The following is an 18,921-nucleotide window of genomic DNA, read 5'->3' on the forward strand; positions in this document are numbered from 1 at the left end:
CGGAGATGCTGGGAGGGCTGGAGCCCCTCTGCTGGGAGGGGGGGCTGAGAGAGTTGGGGGGGTTCGAGAAGAGAAGGCTCCAGGGAGACCTTCCAGCCCCTTCCAGTCCCTAAAGAAGGGGGGCTCCAGGAAAGCTGGGGAGGGACTCTGGATCAGGGAGGGCAGCCCTAGGAGGAGGGGGAAGGGTTTGACCCTGAAAGAGTCCGAAATAGAGTCTGAAACCTCCAAAACATCAGTTAGAGGAAAGAGATAGTTCCCTGGTCTGCGCCATGGCCCTCAACCCCCAAGTGATGCCATCTGGGGGTGGATATGTTGATAGTGAGGAGGGCCATGGAGATACTGGGAGGGCTGGAGCCCCTCTGCTGGGAGGGGGTGCTGAGAGAGTTGGGGGGGTTCAGCCTGGAGAAGAGAAGGCTCCGGGGAGACCTTCCAGCCCCTTCCAGTCCCTCAGGGGGCTCCAGGAAAGCTGGGGAGGGACTCTGGATCAGGGAGGGTAGCCCTAGGAGGAGGGGGAAGGGTTTGACCCTGAAAGAGGGGAGATGGAGCTGAGATGTGGGGAAGAACTTGTTTGGTGGGAGGGTGGTGAGAGCCTGGCCCAGGTTGGCCAGAGAAGCTGTGGCTGCCCCATCCCTGGAGGGGTTCAAGGGCAGGTTGGAGGGGGCTTGGAGCAACCTGGTGTGGTGGGAGGTGTCCCTGCCCAGGGCAGGGGGTTGGATTAAATGACATTTAAAGGTCCCTTCCAACCCAAAACATTCTATGATTCTTTCAACCTCCCAGAGCTGTGTGCTGAGCCCCAGCTCCGAGAACCTGCTTGTGCTCGGGATGCTCTGGCCAGCCTGCCTGGGAAGCAGTGACCGGCACCACCGAGGGCAGGAGGTGGAAAAAAATCCAGCACAGGCTGCATTTTACAAACGAAACACATGGAGGAAATAAGAAACAGGAGGGATGGGCACACGAACACCTGGAGGAAGAGGAGGAGCAGGCAGCCATCAAGAGCCGGGGTTTTCCAGCCGTGGGAAAGAGGCAGGAGAGCTCTGGCTCCTGCTGCTTCTTCCCCGCATGCTCCGGAGCGGGTTCCCAGGCAGGGATGGAGGAAGGAAAGCCCGGGAGAGCTTGGTATGCCGTGCACATCCCCGTGCTGAGCAAAGCTGGAAGCTGGCGGCTGGGCTTTGTGCGAGAGAGGAGGCTGGAAAGAAAGCAATATCCTGCCATTGCCATGGCAACAGGAGGGCTGCGCCAGGAGGCAGCCGGTCCCATCCGTCGGGAGCTGAGCGCCCGTCGGACCCGGACAGCCCCGGAGCACCACCAGGGCTGAGGTGTTCCCAGCTGTCCCGGTTTGAGGTAAAACCGGATCAATTTTGCGTTCTGTAACTTTGCATTTTAGTTAGGCCTTTTCTAACTCTCTGAAATTAACGGCATATTGTGGAGAAAACTGTTCCTTCTCAGAGTGATCAGACCAATGTTTGTGCTCCATGCCAGGGAATGGTGAGCAGAGAGGCCCCTGCTTATACTTATTGCTGTAACAACCAAGGGCAGCCAATTTTCGTTATTTGCCCCTTAGAGGGTCGGAAATGGAAAAAACGTAGAGGGGTCACATCTGTGGGGAGGGGGGGACAAGACAGGTGACCCAAACCTGACCAACAGGGGTATTCCATCCCATCTGCCCCATGCTCAGTATAAAACTGAGGGATCAAAGGGTCAATTCTTCTTCCTGCAATGGCCGACGTCCGAAGAGGACCCTGTCTGTTCATCTGCCTTTGATCCCCATGTGCTCCTGACTCCAGAGCTGGAATCCTGCTCCTGTCCATCACCGAGTCCAGTCTGGGACTTCCCCAGTGCCTGCTGGTGACGGGACTGTCATCCTGGGAGCTTGATACGGTTTTGTATATGTTGTATCTATTTCATTATTTTCTTCTCTTTTATTTTAATATTATTTTTGTTTTAAGTAGTTTAGTTAACTCCTAACATTTCAACCTCCTTATCTCCTCCTCTCCTCTTTTGGGGGGGGAAGGGCCATCTGTTGGTTCGGTTGCGGTGATTTCGGCTGAAACCACGACACCAGCGCACAAAGCCCACGGCCAGCCCCGAGGAGTAGCCACCGAAGGGTTTTTTCCTGGCCCAGAAGGGATTTCCGTGGAGGTTTCCCAGTGGGGATGAGCTGTGGGGCAGTGTATTCCGTGCTCTAGCCGAGCGTGGGGCTGGATAGTGGGAATTGGAAGCAGCGTGGAGATGGATGGTGAGACCCACCCGACGTCGTGAGCTGTTCCCAGCACGGGGATGAAGAGCAGGATGGAGGAAGATGAGCTCTGCGTGCCCAGGGGGATGAGGAGCAGGTTACCAGACAGTTATAAATAAGCAGCTATTTCTCCTCCCTGGGAATAGAGGAGATTCCTCCCCGTGTTGCCTCCAGATTTTTGAGGGCAGGCAAAACCCGTCGGTCTCTCTGTGGCTTCTCCAGATCTAGGTCAGGTTAATTTGCCTCTCGTTCTGGTTGAACGAAGCCGAGACCGACCAGCTTCTGCTGGAGGAGGGGGAAAAGCAGTCCCCGAAAGGCACGTGGGGCAGGGACGCACCTCCTGCCTGCAAAACATGGCCTTGATGCTCCTGGGGAGGACTTTGCCTCTGGTCCTGGCAAAGGAAGGGGAGGTGACCCCCAAATCCTCTGCAGAAGCAAGGCTGAGCACCCTGCAGCACGTGCTGGCTAAAAGGACACCACAGCAGCAGCTCTTGGGGCACACACACCATGGCAAGCGTAGGGATTGAGCTCCTGAAGATGCTGTCCTTGCTGGTACTTATGGAACATTAAAAAAATAAATAAATAAAAATTAAATAATTAAAACACCTGCGGGCAGCAGGGAGATGCTCACGGGCAGCCTCGGATGTCCCCGGGCATTGGAACAAGGACGAAAATTAATGTCAGCAAGGAGAAGATGGGAACCTGGCTGAAGCAAGGTGCCACCAAGACAGGGAACAAGACAGGAAGGCTTAGGGCAGCAAAGTGCTTCTCCAAAGGGGATCGAAACCCCCTTACTGGGTGGAAAACCCCATTACTGGGTGGAAAACCCCATTACTGGCAAGACAGGGAGGTGGAGGAGTGCCCTGGTGGGGACCAGGGAAGCTGAGGATGCTGCTGGGTGCTCCCTCCTGCCCTACTGCTCCAGGGCAGCCCCTTGCTGCCGTGGCAGGCACCGAGGCAGCCCCAGAGGCCTTCATTTATTTTGTTTTAGGTTTTTTTTTTATTTTTCCCTGCTCCCTCCAAACCTTTCAAGCCGTAGCCAGGGGAAGGGAGGCGAGCACGGGCAGGCAGCCCTGGAGCCCAGAGCGGCCAGCGGCGAGGCTGGCCCAGCCCCAGAGACACTCACGGTGTGAAAAGCAAACTTGTGTGCCGTGTTTCCCCCCCAGTCCCCAGCCTCCGTTGGCTTTCAAGACAGAAAAAGAAAAGAAAAAACCCACCATTAATCTTCCCACACCAATTGAACCGGCCCTCCTCGCGACTTTCATCCTCTCTTCTTGCCAAGACCTTCCCCTCCTCCCCATCCCTCCCCCTGCCTTTAAAGCCACCGGATTTCAGCCGGGAGGGGATGGGGACAGAGGGAAGGTGGTGGGGTTGGGGGCTCCTCCGCTTCCCCCTGGGGCAAATCCTCTAAACACCCCCTCACAGCATCAGTGAATACAGCAGGGGGTGGGCAGGGGGGGAAAGACACTTGGTAATAGGGCCATAGCCACCCAAAATGCTGCCCCCCGAGCGCCGTCACAGCTCAGGGCACCCCCTTAAATGTGTTTAATTAGCAGAGGGGGGAGTTTAATGCACCACCTGATGCCAGGCACGGGGAGGGATGCCAAAGAGGTATTTCTTCATGCATTAGAGGGTAGAGAAGGGGGCAGGACAGGCTGGAGGAAGCCGGAGCATCCCTGCTGGGGGGGCTGGATGCCCGCACCCCCTGCAAATTCAGCACCCAGAGCCCCAGAGCTTGCGACAGGCAAAGGGTTTGCTTTTACTTGCTGCCCTGTCTCCCATCCAGCGCCTCCCTCTGCACCCTGGGGGGAGCCAGGGCACCCAAAACCAAGCTCTCCAAATCCCACAGCCTTCATCCTACACCTTCATCCCACCCCGGGACAGGGAGTGCCCGTCCTCCGCGGCAGAAAGGTTTTCTGTGGTTTTTAGTCTGCTCCGTGATTTCACCCAGGAACGCTACAGGCACCTTCTGGAAGCCACCACGAGCCCAGTTTGCCACTGGTTGTTCGGTATATGTAGAAGCTGTATATGTGTTTGTATACAGAAGCCATGCCATTACAGTGCAGAACTGCTGCCGAGCCAAGAAGCTCCCTGTAAATCATGGTTTCCCCCCAAGAAACTCCCCATTCCTGCACGATGCACAAATTATTGCAGGATGCATGGATTATTTTTCAACCCAGTGCCCTCGCAAAGCCTCGAGTCCTCAAAGAAAGCATCACCCACCCTGCCTGAAGACTTCTGTCTAAGGGCTGCTTCCGCCTAGGGCTGACCACATTGTCCACCATCCAACTGGAATTACAGACCTCTCTCTATACCCCACCATTTCAGCCCAAAGCGTAACTCCCCTCTTGAAAAACAAGTAGCCTCCCCGCTTCTGTCCTTTATAGCTTTGAGTCTCTCTCCAGAAAAGCTTTACCACCAAAAAAAAAAAAAATTAAAATAAAAGCCAAGCAGACATACATTAGAGTCCTCCTCTTCGCAGTCTTTAGTTTACACCCTCTGCTTTGCACGGGACCACTATATTTTGGCCGTGGTGAATTAAAGGCTGGGAGCTGGAGCGCAACGGCTCTAAAACCAACAGAGCCAAGCTCCAAACCCAACTCTGCGAAGGCAGCCATTGGCTTTGGCACCAGGTTGTGTTTGGCTCCGTCGTACTGGGAATTGGGCTCCCATTGGGATGGGAGAAGCTGGCCAGGATTTTGCACGACGGCACAGCTCAGAGAGACCTGGGCTTCCAGCCCCTGCCGTGCTGCAGCAGGAGGGGTGGAGGAGTTCATAGCAAGGGAGAAAGATGAATACCAGGAGGTACTAGAATCATAGAATCATAGAATGGTTCGGGTTGGAAGGGACCTTAAAGATCATTGAGTTCCAACCCCCCTGCCCTGGGCAGGGACACCTCCCACCACACCAGGTTGCTCCAAGCCCCCTCCAACCTGCCCTTGAACCCCTCCAGGGATGGGGCAGCCACAGCTTCTCTGGCCAACCTGGGCCAGGCTCTCACCACCCTCACAGCAAAGAATTTCTTCCTGGTATCTAATCTCAATCTCCCCTCTTCCCATTTAAAACCGTTGCCCCTTGTCCTGTCACTGCACTCCCTGACAAAGAGTCCCTCCCCAGCTCTCCTGGAGCTCCTTCAGATATTGGGAGGCTGCTCTAAGGTCTCCCTGGAGCCTTCTTTTGCTCAGAGGTGCTCAGAGGGATGGAGACAGGCTGAGGGAGCTGGGGTTGTTCAGCCTGGAGAAGAGGAGGCTCCGGGGAGACCTTAGAGCAACCTTTTAGTACCTGAGGGGGCTACAGGAAGGCTGGGGAGAACCTGTTTACAAAGGTCTCCAGTGACAGGATGAGGGGCAATGGTGTTAAGTTGGAGAAGAGCTGATTTAGATTGGAGATGAGGAGGAAGTTCTTTACTGTGAGGGGGGTGGAGCACTGGAACAGGTTGCCCAGGGAGGTGGTTGAGGCCCCTTCCCTGGAGATATTCAAGGAGAGGCTCGACGAGGCCCTGGGCAACCTGGTCTAGTTGGGGGTGTCCCTGCTGACTGCGGGGAGGTCGGACTAGATGGCCTTTGGAGGTCCCTTCCGGCCTGGACCATTCTATGATTCTATGCTAAATGTAACTTTTTTGACCGGTCTATCCTTTTAAGTTCACCAATAAGAAAATTGGTAGGATGTTTTTTCCCCTTTTCTCTCTCCTCACGTTTTGGTTCTCATTTGTGACACCCTAGTTACGGTATTGTATTTGCTCTCTTTTTACTACGTTTTCATTAAACTCAATTGTAGTCTATGATTCTATTCTATGCATCAACACAGGTAGGTTCTCACGTTAGGGGAGCTGAGAGGAAGCCGGAGTCTGTCCTGCTCCACATCAGACACCGCCTCGTGCGTCATCCCCTGCATGAGTCAGACAAAAGTCCCAGCACAACTTCCAACCCCCAGCAAGATCGAGAGGAGCAGATAAGCAAAACAGGAACACGTGAAGAAACAGCTCCATTCTGGAGCCGGAGGAAGGAAAACAAAGCCAAGAAGGAAAGGCAGCAGCCTTGCTGCGTCAGGGTTTCCTCAGAGATGCCCTCACCGCCCGGGGTGCCCACCTGAAGTCCAGGTGGGACTTCAAACCCAGTCCAGCACCTTGGTCCAGCCAGGAAGGACAATGGAACTGCTCCATCAGAAGCTGCCTTTGCACTAGGAGCCTGCTGAGGGAGATAACCCAAAAAGCAGCTCTTTTTTCCAGCAGCAGTGCTTTTAACCTGCGGGTGGAAAGGTCCAACCCCACCGGCTCCAAAGAGGTGCTCGGGCTTTGGCTTTTCACCTTTTCTAACATCGGTTCTTGAAACCAGGCGTCAGGGCTGCGAGACTCGCCCCGACCGGAGGAGCAGCTCGTGCAGGAAAAAAAAAACAGAAAAAAAAAACATTCCCAGATCCTGTTAGTCTTGAAGTTTTTAAGGCGCATGAAATTTTCAGCAGGGCTTTTAAAGACTGCCTTCAAAACCAGGCCTCAGATGCGGGATGGGGCATCTCCCCGCCGGGGGTGACGCAGTGCAGCAGTCTGACAGCCAGGAATCCTGCATCCCGGCTGCTCTACACATCAAAGGGAATCGCTTGCTTCAGCTCCTGCTCCATCGATGCCTTTGTGCATCTTAACGAGGTCTCTTGACCCTTTCTTCACGGGGGAGGAAGAGGAGCGGAGGAGAAGGCAGAGATGACTCAGGACCCACCGGGAGATACCGGCCCCTGCTCAGCATGTTGGAGGTGGTGCAACACCTCGCCTTGCTGGAACAGTAAGAACCAGGTGTGACAACTCAAAAGGGCACGGACCCAGCTCCATCCAGCCTGTGCCTCTCCTCGCTTTGGGCTTGATTATTTAGGGCGAGTACACACAGTCCAGAGAGCACAGTCTGGATTCCAGGAGGAAGGTCTGCCCCCTCCAAAAAAAACCAACCCCAGAGCCAGGATAGAATCATAGAATCGTCTAGGTTGGAAGAGACCCTTGGGATCATCAAGTCCAACCATCTACCCTACTCTACAAAGTCCTCCCCTACACCATATCCCTCAGTACTGCATCTAAACATTCCTTAAATACATCCAGGATGGTGACTCAACCACCTCCCTGGGTAGCCTACCACAAGGAATCCTTCACAGGATTGAAGGATCCTTCACAGCTCTGGGCAAGAGGTATCCAGCTGACGGCAGAAGTTCTACCAGCGCTGAAGCTGCCAGAGAGCAGCTTGGCAAGGCCAGACCTTAACAATAGGGTGCTTGAACATCATCCTTCAAGCCTGATGCAAAGCTCTGACCTAAGTCAGGGAGTCCTCCACTGACCCTCCAAAGCCAGGTCCTCCTTTGGTGAGGAGCGAAGTGAGAAACAACTGCTCCAGGGCAGCTTTGGGGAGAGCCTCCAAACCTCCCACAGGGGCTGGGGGCTCTGCGGGTGCTACAAAAGGACGTTCAGCCTTTCTGGGAAGAAAGATGGTACCCAACCAGCCTTCCCTTGGGGATGGCAGCGGGGCAGGATGAAGACAGCAAAAAACCCACCCTGAGAACCCGTGTTACACCCTGTGCTTCACCACACAACGCACGGAGCCCTCCCTGGAAAGGGGAGAGAGATGTTTCCCCACCTGAGAACCCATGGGGAAGCCCACACGGGACCCCACCAGAGATCCTCAGCCCGTCAGCCAAGAGCTTCTGGGGATCCCCATCTGCTCCAGGACAACACAAACGGCGACTACAAAATACCACAGCGAGCAGGGAGGGGTGGGTCAGAAAACACCCCATGTCCCCTCTTCTAACTGGCACGGGCACTGCAGGTGAACTAGCTCAGCGTGTCCTCAGCGTCCCCCATAAACACCCAAGCTCAAAAAACCCCCCCCGACTATTTTTGGGTGTTTCTATTTCCTCTGCAGAGAGCGGCGAATCTGGTCGGGAGCCAGCTGAGCAGCGGTGTTTAACGCATCGACTCGTCTATGGATTTCCTTAAAAAAAAAAAAAAGAAAAAACCCCACACCCCAACCTCCCAACATTTAAATAAATAGAAGGCAGGATTAAATAAATCAGCTTAAAAATTACTTTTGAGCCATTCCCAGCTGTGTCACATGGAGGAAATGCATCACCAGGGTCCTTTCTGCGCTGCTTTTTTTTGGGGGTTTGGTTTTTTTTTTTTCAAATATTAATAAGCAGTGTAATTGCAACATGACTCACGGCGATCTCCTGCCAAGCCGGGGAGACTATCTGCAAGATGCAGGCTTTCTGGAGCGTTGCAAAGGCAGATGTGTGCTGGGGGACTCTTTTTTGGAAAGGTTTGCAGCGTAAGCAGCAGGGGATGGAAAACGGCCAGCCGGTGGCTCGCCTTTGCGAGCCCGAGTCATTCCCCTGCTTTCCTTATCCCCCCCCTTCCCTCCTCTCTCAATAACCCTCCCCAACATCACACATGGGATTTATGGTGGGGATGGGGTTTGATGCCCTTGAGGGTGTCAGGCAACACAGAGAGAGCATGGTGTGGATTCCAGGAGGAATGGGGTCCCCTTTGCCAAAAAAACCCTATCCCAGATCCTTCACAGCTCTAGGCAAGAGGTATCCAGCTGATGGCAGAAGTTCTACCAGCGCCCAAGCTGCCAGCTTCCCACCCCAGCACTGAAATGCTCCAAGGGTGCAATGGAGAGGGGGAGAAGACGCCAAAAATGAAGCGTACCAAAAGGAAAGGACACCTTCCATCTGGTGGGACATGTCCCTGCCCAGGGCAGGGGGCGGAACTCCATGATCTTTAAGATCCCATCCAACCTGAACCACTCTATGAAAAGGGAGAAGACTGGAACGAGAGAAGAGGAGCGAGGAAGAAAGACAAAGAAATGGGGAAAAATGGTGCAGCACCTGGAGAAGGTCTGGGAGTTGAAGAGCACTGCGCTGGGAGGGCAAGGTGCAGGCAGGAGAGCGAAGGCAGAGTGAGCTGGCTCACTCATAGCTGCCTCTTTCCTCACTTCCAAGCCAAGAAGTTCCCAGCCCCTGCAAATCCAATGTAGAGAAGGCAACCAGATAGCCAGATGACTCCCAGAGGGGCTTGGGGCAGATGTCCCACAGTGTGATAGCCCAGACTATGAGGTAGCGCCTGATTTCTGAGTTGGAGACGCTACAAAGGGCTAAAGGAAGAAGTATGCCCAGAGCACAAGCCACATTGGTCTCAGTGATGCCTGTGGTGGAGAAGAAGTTTGTGGGCACCTACTGCAGCCCCACCAGGCAAGGCTGATGCTGCCCTGCCAGTGGTGGGTGCTGCTAAACCACTCCGTGACTTGGATTTTGCGGCACCAGTTGGACATGATCCTCCTTGCATCTCTACAGAGCCTGGAGTCCCACTCACCAAGGCCCTGACCATGACTCAACCCCATAAGGAAGACATCAGCTCTGAGATCTGAAGCCCCAAGCTGTCTTCCCAGGCAGGCAAACAGAATTTTTAGGAGTTGGCTTTGAAGGATCATAGAATAGAATCATTGTTTGGGTTGGAAGGGACCTTTAAAGACCATCTAGCCCAACCTCCCCTGCAATGAGCAGGGACGTCTTCAACTAGAGCAGGTTCCTCAAAGCCAATCCAACCTGACCTGGAATATTTCTAAGGATGGGGCATCTCCCACCTCTCTGGGCAACCTGGGCCAGTGTCTCACCACCCTCAGTGTAAAAAATGTCTCCCTTGTATCTAGTCTAAATATTCCCTCTTTTTAGCTTAAAGCCATACTCAACTCTCAGAGAAGGAGAAGGTTTATAGAGACAGAAGGTCCCAAGCACACCAGCCTAACTGAGACGGTGGGGCTTTCAGCCAGGGAGTCACCTGCAGGCTCTGCATTGGGTCTTCTTCCATTTAGCCAACAGGGTTAAACCCCCCTGTGCCAACACTGGCCAAGCCTCACAAAATCCCTGGGTTCAACCCAAAAAATCCAAAGCCTTGCCAGATGTGGAGACAGTAAGCTTTCAGGAGGACTTCTGCAGCACTCACCTCATCCGACTCGTCTGAGAGGGTCCGCAGCAAGATGGGGAAGAGGCTGTCAGTGTGTCGGAACATCTAGAACCAGAAAGAAGGATGGCTTCAATCCTACAGGCCTGGTCACCCCCTGCCCCCTCACCCTGGGGTAGGCTGCCAAAAGCCCCACTAGCATTTTCCACCTGAGCTGGAGAGCTCCTCTTCCTTAAGCTACCAGGTATCCAGCAGCCAAAGCCTTCTCAGAAAAGGCAGGTGGACACTTGGTTGGCAAAGAGCAGGCTGGGACCAGATGAGCTCAACCCCGTGGAGGAAGCTCACGCGTCAAGTCCCTGACCTACCTTACGAGGAGTCTTGATGTATAAGTGGTAGAGCCATTTCAGCACCGCAATTCTGGTCATCATCCCAATGGACGTGTCATGAAGGTGGCAGTCCAGCACCTGAACTATCCCATCCAGGTTCAGGGTTACCTGGATCCTCTCGGAGCTGTGTGGAAAGGAGAGAGGCTGGGTCAGCGCTGTGATGTCCAACTCATTCCTCCCATGGTGGGGAGGTCCACAACACACCGAAGGCTGCACCAAACATCTTGACGCAAACCCGAAGAAACCTCAACTGTCCCCTTGGGCCTGCTCCTGCCCCCCTCAGCCTAGTCACCCAAATTTCTTACTGCTCATGGCAAACCCAAGAACTCAAGTCTTCAAGAGCTATGACAGCCAGGACGCAAGCTCCAGGGTGGAAAGCCTAAGGGTCATGGCCGGACACGGCCAGGTTTGTCCGTGTGGCACAGGTAGCTTCTGACTGGTATTACGAGGTGGAGAAGCACAGCAAGAGACATGGCAGCACACCCAAAACTTGCCCGGGAAACAACAGACATCTTCCAGGCTTCAAAGTTTACCACTTTCCCGAAACAGCTGGTACCTCTGCATGAAAAGACACCGCGTGACATGAACCCAGTACCATGGCTGCACTGAGAAACTGGTCTGTACTGCAAGTCATCAGGTTTGGGCTTTGAAGACTAAAGATGCATAAAACGCATTCAGAATCCAACTCAAGTTTGACCACCTCAAAAGTCTGCAGAGAACGTCAAGCCAAATGTCCTCCAACTCAACTTGGGGCCACTCAACCAGGTGAGGACATTCAGTTTCCACTAATCCCAGCAGACTCATGCTGGGGACTGCAGATGGTGACCCAGCTGGCAGTGTTTTTGGGATGCAGCTCTCTCTTACAAGGCTGCCTTGAGAACATCATCTTGTTTCCCAAAAACCATCCTAAAGGATGAGGACAGCTCTTGGACATCAACCAGGGATTAAAGCAAACAACTCCCTGAGTTCACCAAGAGTTTGCCTCTTTTTTAACACCAACAGCCTGCACACACTTAGATCTTACTATGATGGAAAAACTCTCCAGTCTTTCCCCAAATAGTTGGGACCTGCAATGGGACAGGAGATCCCAACACAGAAGAGGTGACGTTATGGCATTTTCTGATCCTGAAGTCTATCTGATGGTTTCCCACCTTCTCAACGGTAAGGAGGTGGAAGCATCTGTGTCAGAGGAGCCCAGGTTAAGGAGAGATGGTTGGCCTTGAGGTGGCTGAAGCAAGATCTCTAAGAGGGAGCTGTGTTGAAGAGCTAAGTCACTCCTGTCCTACCCAAGCTCCTGAATTATTCAAGGCTGGAGCAGCCACTTGCCGATTCTTCTCGCGCGCGCCGAGCTGCTCGGCATCTCGTTTGATCACAGGTCCTAAGGGGCAGATTTCTCACGGTGTAATTCGGGAGCAGAGCTGCTGCTTAATGGGATTTGATCTTCCCCAGGACACACACACGTCTTCAGGGCGAGAGGAGGAGGAGGAGGCCCCCGGCAGCCCTGCATCACCTCACGGGCACTGAGGGGTCTCCAAATCCCATTTCGAGTTGGACTAAGCATCGCTTTGATGTCGCGAGCGACCGCCCAGAGCCAGAGCACGGGGAGTTTGGGAGAGGGGATGGCCAAGGGAATAGCATCCCAGGGGATGGAAGCCCACCTGGACCAGCTGGACTGGTGTTACGAGGTGGAGAAGCACAGCAAGAGACATGGCATGGCCGGTGAAAGTTGCCAAAAGCCACCAAAAACCATCTCCAGCCCCGTATCTGGTTTTCCTGCAGAATTAGCTCCCTGCAGTGGCATGTCCTGTCACCCACCCAACGCAGGGCTCCTGATGGAAAAGGAGCACGAATCCTTGTCCAATTACATCTCCACACCAAAACATGCATCGATGGGGCAGGATGGGGGTGAAAAATAAACCCCAACAGCTCAGGATAATGTGTGTTTTCAGAGAGAAGTGGCCTAAAGGTCTGCACAGAGAAGAGGTGGATGAAGCCAGCTGGTTTGGAGGTGGCCTCAGCGCTGTCACATCCACCAGCTCTGCTCTGCTGAGAGGCAGAGGGGGAGGACATGGGGTGGCATGGTCACAGGAGGGTGCTGGACTGCTCCCAGCACAGCAACAAACCATCTCCAGCCCAGCTTGGGCCACAGTTCCTCCTGAAAACCCCTTCCCCAGCAGTCACAGCACCCACCAGGGAGCAGGCTGTGGGCAGGGCATGGGGGGCTCGAGTCCAAAATCCACCCAAGGTGACCCCAGGAGGTGGCTTGGCAGTGCCAGGCTCCCCTCCAGCCAGCCAGACCCCGGCCATGCCATGTCCCACCACCCTGTGGCTCTGTCAGACCCAGCTCGGGCAAAGCTCCTCACCAGCTTCTCCTCTCCCCACATCTGCCAAGACAAACCTTTTTTTGGGGGGGGGGGTGGCCGGTGGAAAAGGGGCTCATGGACTCAGCACAAAACCAGGGTGTCATCCTGAAGGGCAAGAGGTTGGATGAACATGCAAAACACAGACTAGGGGATGAGGTATTAGAAAGGAGCCCCAAGGAAAGGGACTTGGGGGTGTTGGTGGATGAGAAGTTCAACCCTGGGCTGCATCAAGAGAAGTGTGGCCAGCAGGTCATGGGAGGTGATTCTGCCCCTCTGCTCTGCGCTCGTGAGACCCCACCTGGAGTCCTGTGTCCAGCTCTGGAGTCCTCAGCACAGGAAGGACACGGACCTGGTGGAACAGGTCCAGTGGAGGGCCAGGAAGATGCTCAGAGGGATGGAGACAGGCTGAGAGAGCTGGGGTTGGTCAGCCTGGAGAAGAGAAGGCTCCGGGGAGACCTTAGAGCAGCCTCCCAATATCTGAAGGAGCTCCAGGAGAGCTGGGGAGGGACTCTTTGTCAGGGAGTGCAGGGACAGGACAAGGGAGAATGGTTTTAAATTGGAAGAGGGGAGATTGAGATGAGATATCAGGAAGAAATTCTTTGGTGTGAGGATGGTGAGAGCCTGGCCCAGGTTGCCCCAAGAAGCTGTGGCTGCCCCATCCCTGGAGGGGTTCAAGGGCAGGTTGGAGGGGGCTTGGAGCAACCTGGTGTGGTGGGAGGTGTCCCTGCCCAGGGCAGGGGGGTTGGAACTCAATGATCTTTAAGGTCCCTTCCAACCCAAACCACTCTGTGATTCTGCGAAATGGGGTTAAAAATCCCCCACCGATCACGCTCCCATCTCTCCGAGGTGGAGCAGCACCGGATCCCCGTGGGATGCTGCCTTTTTCCGAGGGGGATGAGGGGGGGGAAGAGCAGCAGCTGAGCAGGGCCATGGCTGCTGTGGATGCGGCTCGGGAGCGGGCTCTCCTTAATCCCCCGGCAGCGGGGAGCGGGAGCGGCAGTAATGGCATTGCATTAATGCCACCCACCCCCCCCCGGGGCCCTCCACGCCGGCATCTGCAGCCGGGCAGATGTCAGATGCAATCGCTTCCATCTAACCCACTACCCCAGATTCTCCTCCCGAGGACGAAAGGCGGCCCCCAGCGCCACCTCCTCCGCTTCGCCCGCGACAGCGAGGACAGTTTTAAGGCAAACTGAGCGACCATGGGGGGGTTGTACCAGGCTCTGGCCTCTGGATGGTGGTACCCCATGCTCAGGTTGAGCGGTGGGGCAGAAGACCCGTGGCCCCCAGTGCATCTCAAACCACCCAGGTCTCGGTTTCCATCTCAGGAGGCCTCCTCCAGCACAGCTAACGCAGCTCGCTTTCCCGCTGCGTTCAACCCACGGCGATGTTTTTTCACCCTTTATCAGCCCATTTTCTCATTTCTCTCCTCTCTTCAAGGGCTTCTGCCATCCCTCTCCCCTCAGCAGTCGCCTTTTCTCTGCCAACGCCTGAGCTGTCATCTCCCTCCTGGCCTTCTGCCTGGCCCAGCTGCTTTCCTGACCCCGTTTTTCAGAGAAGGTTAAGGTCCAGGCCAGGCTCTAGCCTTTAAGCGGCCTTGCCAAGGGTGGAAATATCCAGGTTCTTTCATTGTGGGCCAAGTCACAAGGGCAGCTCCCATACGGGCTGGCAGCTGTGCCGCTCGACGGGCCCGAGCCAGGGGCCAGGAGGTAAAATAGCTCCTTCTCTGCTCCTGGTCCCACAAGCTGTCGTTTTCTTTTCCTCCTCCATCGCTCTCATTTCAGTGCTCCTTGGCTTCCTTCTTCCTTACTGTGGTTTCCCAGCACTGGAAGTGCCCACGAGCAGCTCTCCCAGCCAAGAGATGAGGCGAAGGTCTAGGCAGAGGGATCCAACAAGCTGTAGGTCACCATGACAAGGGCTGGGACACCGTGCCCAAGGTCACCCCCTCCACCTCATCCTCCCAACGGCACAGTAGAAGCAGGGAAGGGAACCCATCCCTTCGCTCCAGGCTGGAGAAGAGAGTCAGGAGGAGCCTCCTCAGGAGGACCTGAGACCTGGACCAAGGCAGACTCCACCAGAGAAGCTGCTGAAGAACGGGACTCCAAGGCATGAGCTCAAAACAAGCCATCGTGTTGCCTTCAGCCAACCATCCCTTGGGTGCCGCAGGGCACTCGGCACCATCCCTACCCTCCATCCAAGTGTTCATCACCTCCATGAGCTCCCCCAGCTCACTCTCAAGGGCTCTGGGCATGGAGCTACGGCAACTTCCAGCATGAGATAAGCAGCACCAATTTTAGCTTTGTACCAAGCCCTAACTACCATGTTTAAAAGTCCGATTTAAACACAGCCTTAAGCAGTTCAGCCACGTGGCAGCCCTTTGCCCTTTCTGCAGCTTCACGTGTCCATGTGTTGCTGAACACCACCCAAAACCAGAAGCCTTCCATCAGAAAGGACCACAAAGGCTTCTCTGGAGCCCCCCCTGTCATCATAGAATGGTTTGTGTTGGAAAGGAACTTAAAAATCATCTAGTTCCACCCCCTTCCCTGGGCAAGGGGACACCTCCCACTAGACCAGGTTTCTCCAAGCCCCATCCAGCCTGGCCTTGAGACCCAAACCCCAGCACGTCTCAAACCATCCAGGTCTTGTACTGAAACACCGACCCAGTTAGTTCCAAGAGCCTAAAAAAGCCACTTCCCAGCTGTTTGGGTCCAGCGGTGCAGGACAGACGTCTGCGTCTTCTCCTGCAGCAGCTCAGACCGACGGAAGGAAGCCCGGGCTCTGCTCCAGCCACCACATTTCCACCTCCCCTTCCTGAACTGGGACTGCAGCCTCAGCGGGGTCAGCTGGGCCAGAGGAAGCCTTCCAGTGCCTCCAAAACGCTGCTTCTGGTCCTCTTCCAAGGATGGTTTTTGCAAAAGCTGGAAGTGGGAAGCCCCACCTGCAATGGGGAGCCCTGCAGGCCCTCCAGCCCAGCTGGACTTCGGTGGGGGGGGACAGAAACTCCTGTTTGTGTCTCAGCTCAGCCACCGTCCCCAATTTCCTAAGGAACACCACTAGGAAGCTCCCTCCAAGAGAAGCTGGCAATCATCCTGGAAGCTTTTTGGATCACCAACGGCATGTTCTATGAGCAGGGAAGAGGCCAGGGAGGGTGTGTGTGTGTGGGACGCGTGACAGTTTATGGCCACGGGAACGTGCCCAGCATCCACCTATGGAGCGATCAAGGCCTCGTCATCTTCTTGGATGGCATCTTCATGGAAGATGTTCCCCCCTCCCCTTGCTGCAGACGCCGGGGCCGTGAGCTTCTCCGCCCCTGCTGACCGAGGTCCTCCTCCTTTGGGAGGGCAGGAGAAGGGGGCGTGAGAGCTGGAGGCCTGGCCCTGCTCCATCACTCGCTCCATCGCCAGGGGAGACCAGGGGGGGGAAGAAGCAGGAGGAGGAGGAGGAAGAAGAGGGGGGGGAACAAAAAGGAACAAACACACAAGCAAAGAGTGACTTCATCCTCATTTGAGGGCTTTTCCAGCTTCTCAAGGCGACGTGATGGTTTCCTGTGGTCCTGTCTTGACACCCAGTGGGCGTTCGGCGTGCAGGCAGCTCCCCAGCACCAACTGGGGCTGGCTACTGGGGACCAGCTCTCGCCTTCCTCCAGGCTCCAGGGCCGGGGCCAGGCAGCCTTGAGCAAGAGATGGACCACCTGGCAGATGTCCAGGGCTCCCCATGGTGGTCCTCCACAACGGGTGTCACTGTGAAAATCTTCCAGGTCCCAACGCTGGGCCAGCGGAGAGGTCACACAGGGTGGACAATGGGCTTTGGAGCAGGTAAACCCCAGGATAAAACCTGGAGTTTCTTGTTTAAAAGGGGCTTAAGAACAAAAGCAGGTCTCTTAGAGATGGGGAAGGTCTCGCCTGTTGTCCTGGATGGTTTTCCCCAGCGCTTGGAGATCCAGCAGATTGCTCTGGGGAGCCCTTCTCCTCCTGGCTCTTGGTGACACTGTGAGCAAGTCACTGTCCCCTTTGGTGGTCGCTCCCTGTCTCCCCCCCAGGTGCCACTTCTTCAGTTCTCACTCGTCCTCCTGATTTAACGCCTCTCCTTTTTCCTTTTCCCTTCCCAAATTCAGCCCTACACACACCCTCAAAGGGCTGTGTGGGGCCCAGGATGCAGGGGCGACAGAAAAGCTGGGGAAAACCAATTCACAGCCAAAACCCAAAATCTGGGGACAAAATGTAAAGATCTGTACGTTCAAGAGAGGAAAAAACAAAACGAAGGGCATCATGAAGACCAAGGGAGCTGCTGGGCTTTGCAAAAAAGGAATGGAGGGGGAAAGAGCATCAAGCTGGTGAGGCTGGAGGTGCTCTGGGGTGTGTTACGATGGGACAGGTTGGTGGGGGGGACAGGTTGGCAGCAGATCCCTTGCCTCTCCGGCAGCTGGAGCTGGATGGCACGGCATTGGGTGCAGCCCCCCCCAGCACCAGACCTCCCTGAGGGGCTTTGCAAGGTCTCCTTGGGGGGGCAAGCACCTCAGTTTACCATAAAATCAAAGACATTTTGGTGGAAAAGCACCACAGAGAAGCAGTCAACTCCTAGAGCATCCCCAGTCATCCACCCCACTGGGACCCAGGAGACCCCAACTGCTTTTCAGCCCAGACCAACCCTTCCCCACAGCTTTGTCAGTCATCGTCTGTACCCCAAGAAGCCTTCCCTTCTTCTCAAGCCCCTCTGAAGCGACACACAGACCCTACCTGGTTACTGTGAAGACACTGTTGTTGCTGAAGTTGGAGTCACCGGATGCATCCAGAGAACCTGGGGGCAGACAAAGAGGAGCCACAGTTAGTGAGATGGCAGAGAAGGTGAGGAGCAGGACTAGGAGGTTCCACGACCTTCTGCAAAGGCATCACCAGCCATCATTTGAGGGTCTACGGATGTCCAAGGATCCTTTCTGCCTGCCGTGAGCTTTCTACGTTCCTTGTCAAGCTCTTCTCCACTGCTAAAGGCACTGGATGAAGCTGGCACAGGACTGCATCTACTCAGCAAAATGCAGGCTGCACAGCTTCAGACCTCTGCCCCAAACTGGGTCTCCTCCTCTGCAATGAAGACCCAAAGACACCCTTCCGATGGTTTCAACCAGCCTTGAAGAAGGAGCTGAGGGCTGCAGAGTCTAGATTCCAACACCTGGAGATACCACACAAGCAGAAGAAAGGCTGAATTCCCAGGCAGGACATCTCCTCCTGGCTAGATCTTCTGGGGCATGACTCCAGGTGGAATCTGAGGGACCCAAGGGGCTGGAAAGGCTGAATTCCCAGGCAGGACGACATCTCCTCCTGGCCAGATCTTCTGGGGCATGACTCCAGGTGGAATCTGAGGGACCCAAGGGGCTCTTACCAGCAAGGGTGACAAAGCACCACAGGATAAACTGGGCTCCTCCTGCCCCCTTGTGCCAACTGCCTCTACTGACAGGCAGAGCAGCACTGCCACATCAGCACAACCAGGGAACAGAGTGGGGACCCTGAGGTGCAAAAGCACCCCGGGGTGCCCTGGTCCTGCCTGCTGCAGGGTGGGGGCCAGCCCCAGGGGGGTAGACGGTAAAGGGATTCAACTTGCTGTTGGCGTTGCAAAGCTCTTCTGCCATAGATTTGAATAAAATGGGGTATTCTAGGGATAAATATGGGAAAATAAAAGAAAAGACAATTTGGCTGGTGTGCTGTGGCACTGCATTTTTCCCCCCACTCCAAAAAAAAAAAAAAAAAGGCTGCTGCATTGGCCGGGAATCGAACCCGGGCCTCCCGCGTGGCAGGCGAGAATTCTACCACTGAACCACCAATGCTGACCTGCCTGCTGCCTGCTCCTGCCTGCGCCGCTGCCTGCTCCTGCAGCTCCCTGCCTGCTCCAGCCTGTCCCCTGCAGCTCCCAGCTCCCTGCCTGCTCCTGCCTGTCCCCTGCAGCTCCCTGCCTGCTCCGCTGCCTGCTCCTGCCTGTCCCCTGCAGCTCCCTGCCTCCTCCTGCCTGCCC

General features: G+C 55.2%; 1 protein-coding gene and 1 non-coding gene across 2 annotated transcripts in view; both read right to left on the reverse strand.

The window, feature by feature from the left end:
- LOC106899085 (protein VAC14 homolog) overlaps positions 1–18,921 on the reverse strand; it is a 52,004-nt gene that overhangs the window by 17,328 nt on the left and 15,755 nt on the right. The window contains exons 9-11 of the mRNA XM_014960751.1: positions 17,655–17,715; positions 10,535–10,679; positions 10,212–10,277 (exon numbers count right to left, since the gene is read on the reverse strand). Coding sequence (XP_014816237.1) covers positions 10,212–10,277; positions 10,535–10,679; positions 17,655–17,715 — 272 coding nt within the window. The remainder of the gene's footprint in view (positions 1–10,211; positions 10,278–10,534; positions 10,680–17,654; positions 17,716–18,921) is intronic.
- On the reverse strand, positions 18,666–18,736 carry TRNAG-GCC. Its single transcript has one exon. It is a non-coding gene; the product is annotated as a tRNA-Gly (tRNA).

Source organism: Calidris pugnax, unplaced genomic scaffold (assembly GCF_001431845.1).
Source record: "Calidris pugnax isolate Ruff unplaced genomic scaffold, ASM143184v1 scaffold347, whole genome shotgun sequence".
NCBI classification, from domain to species: Eukaryota; Metazoa; Chordata; class Aves; order Charadriiformes; family Scolopacidae; genus Calidris; species Calidris pugnax.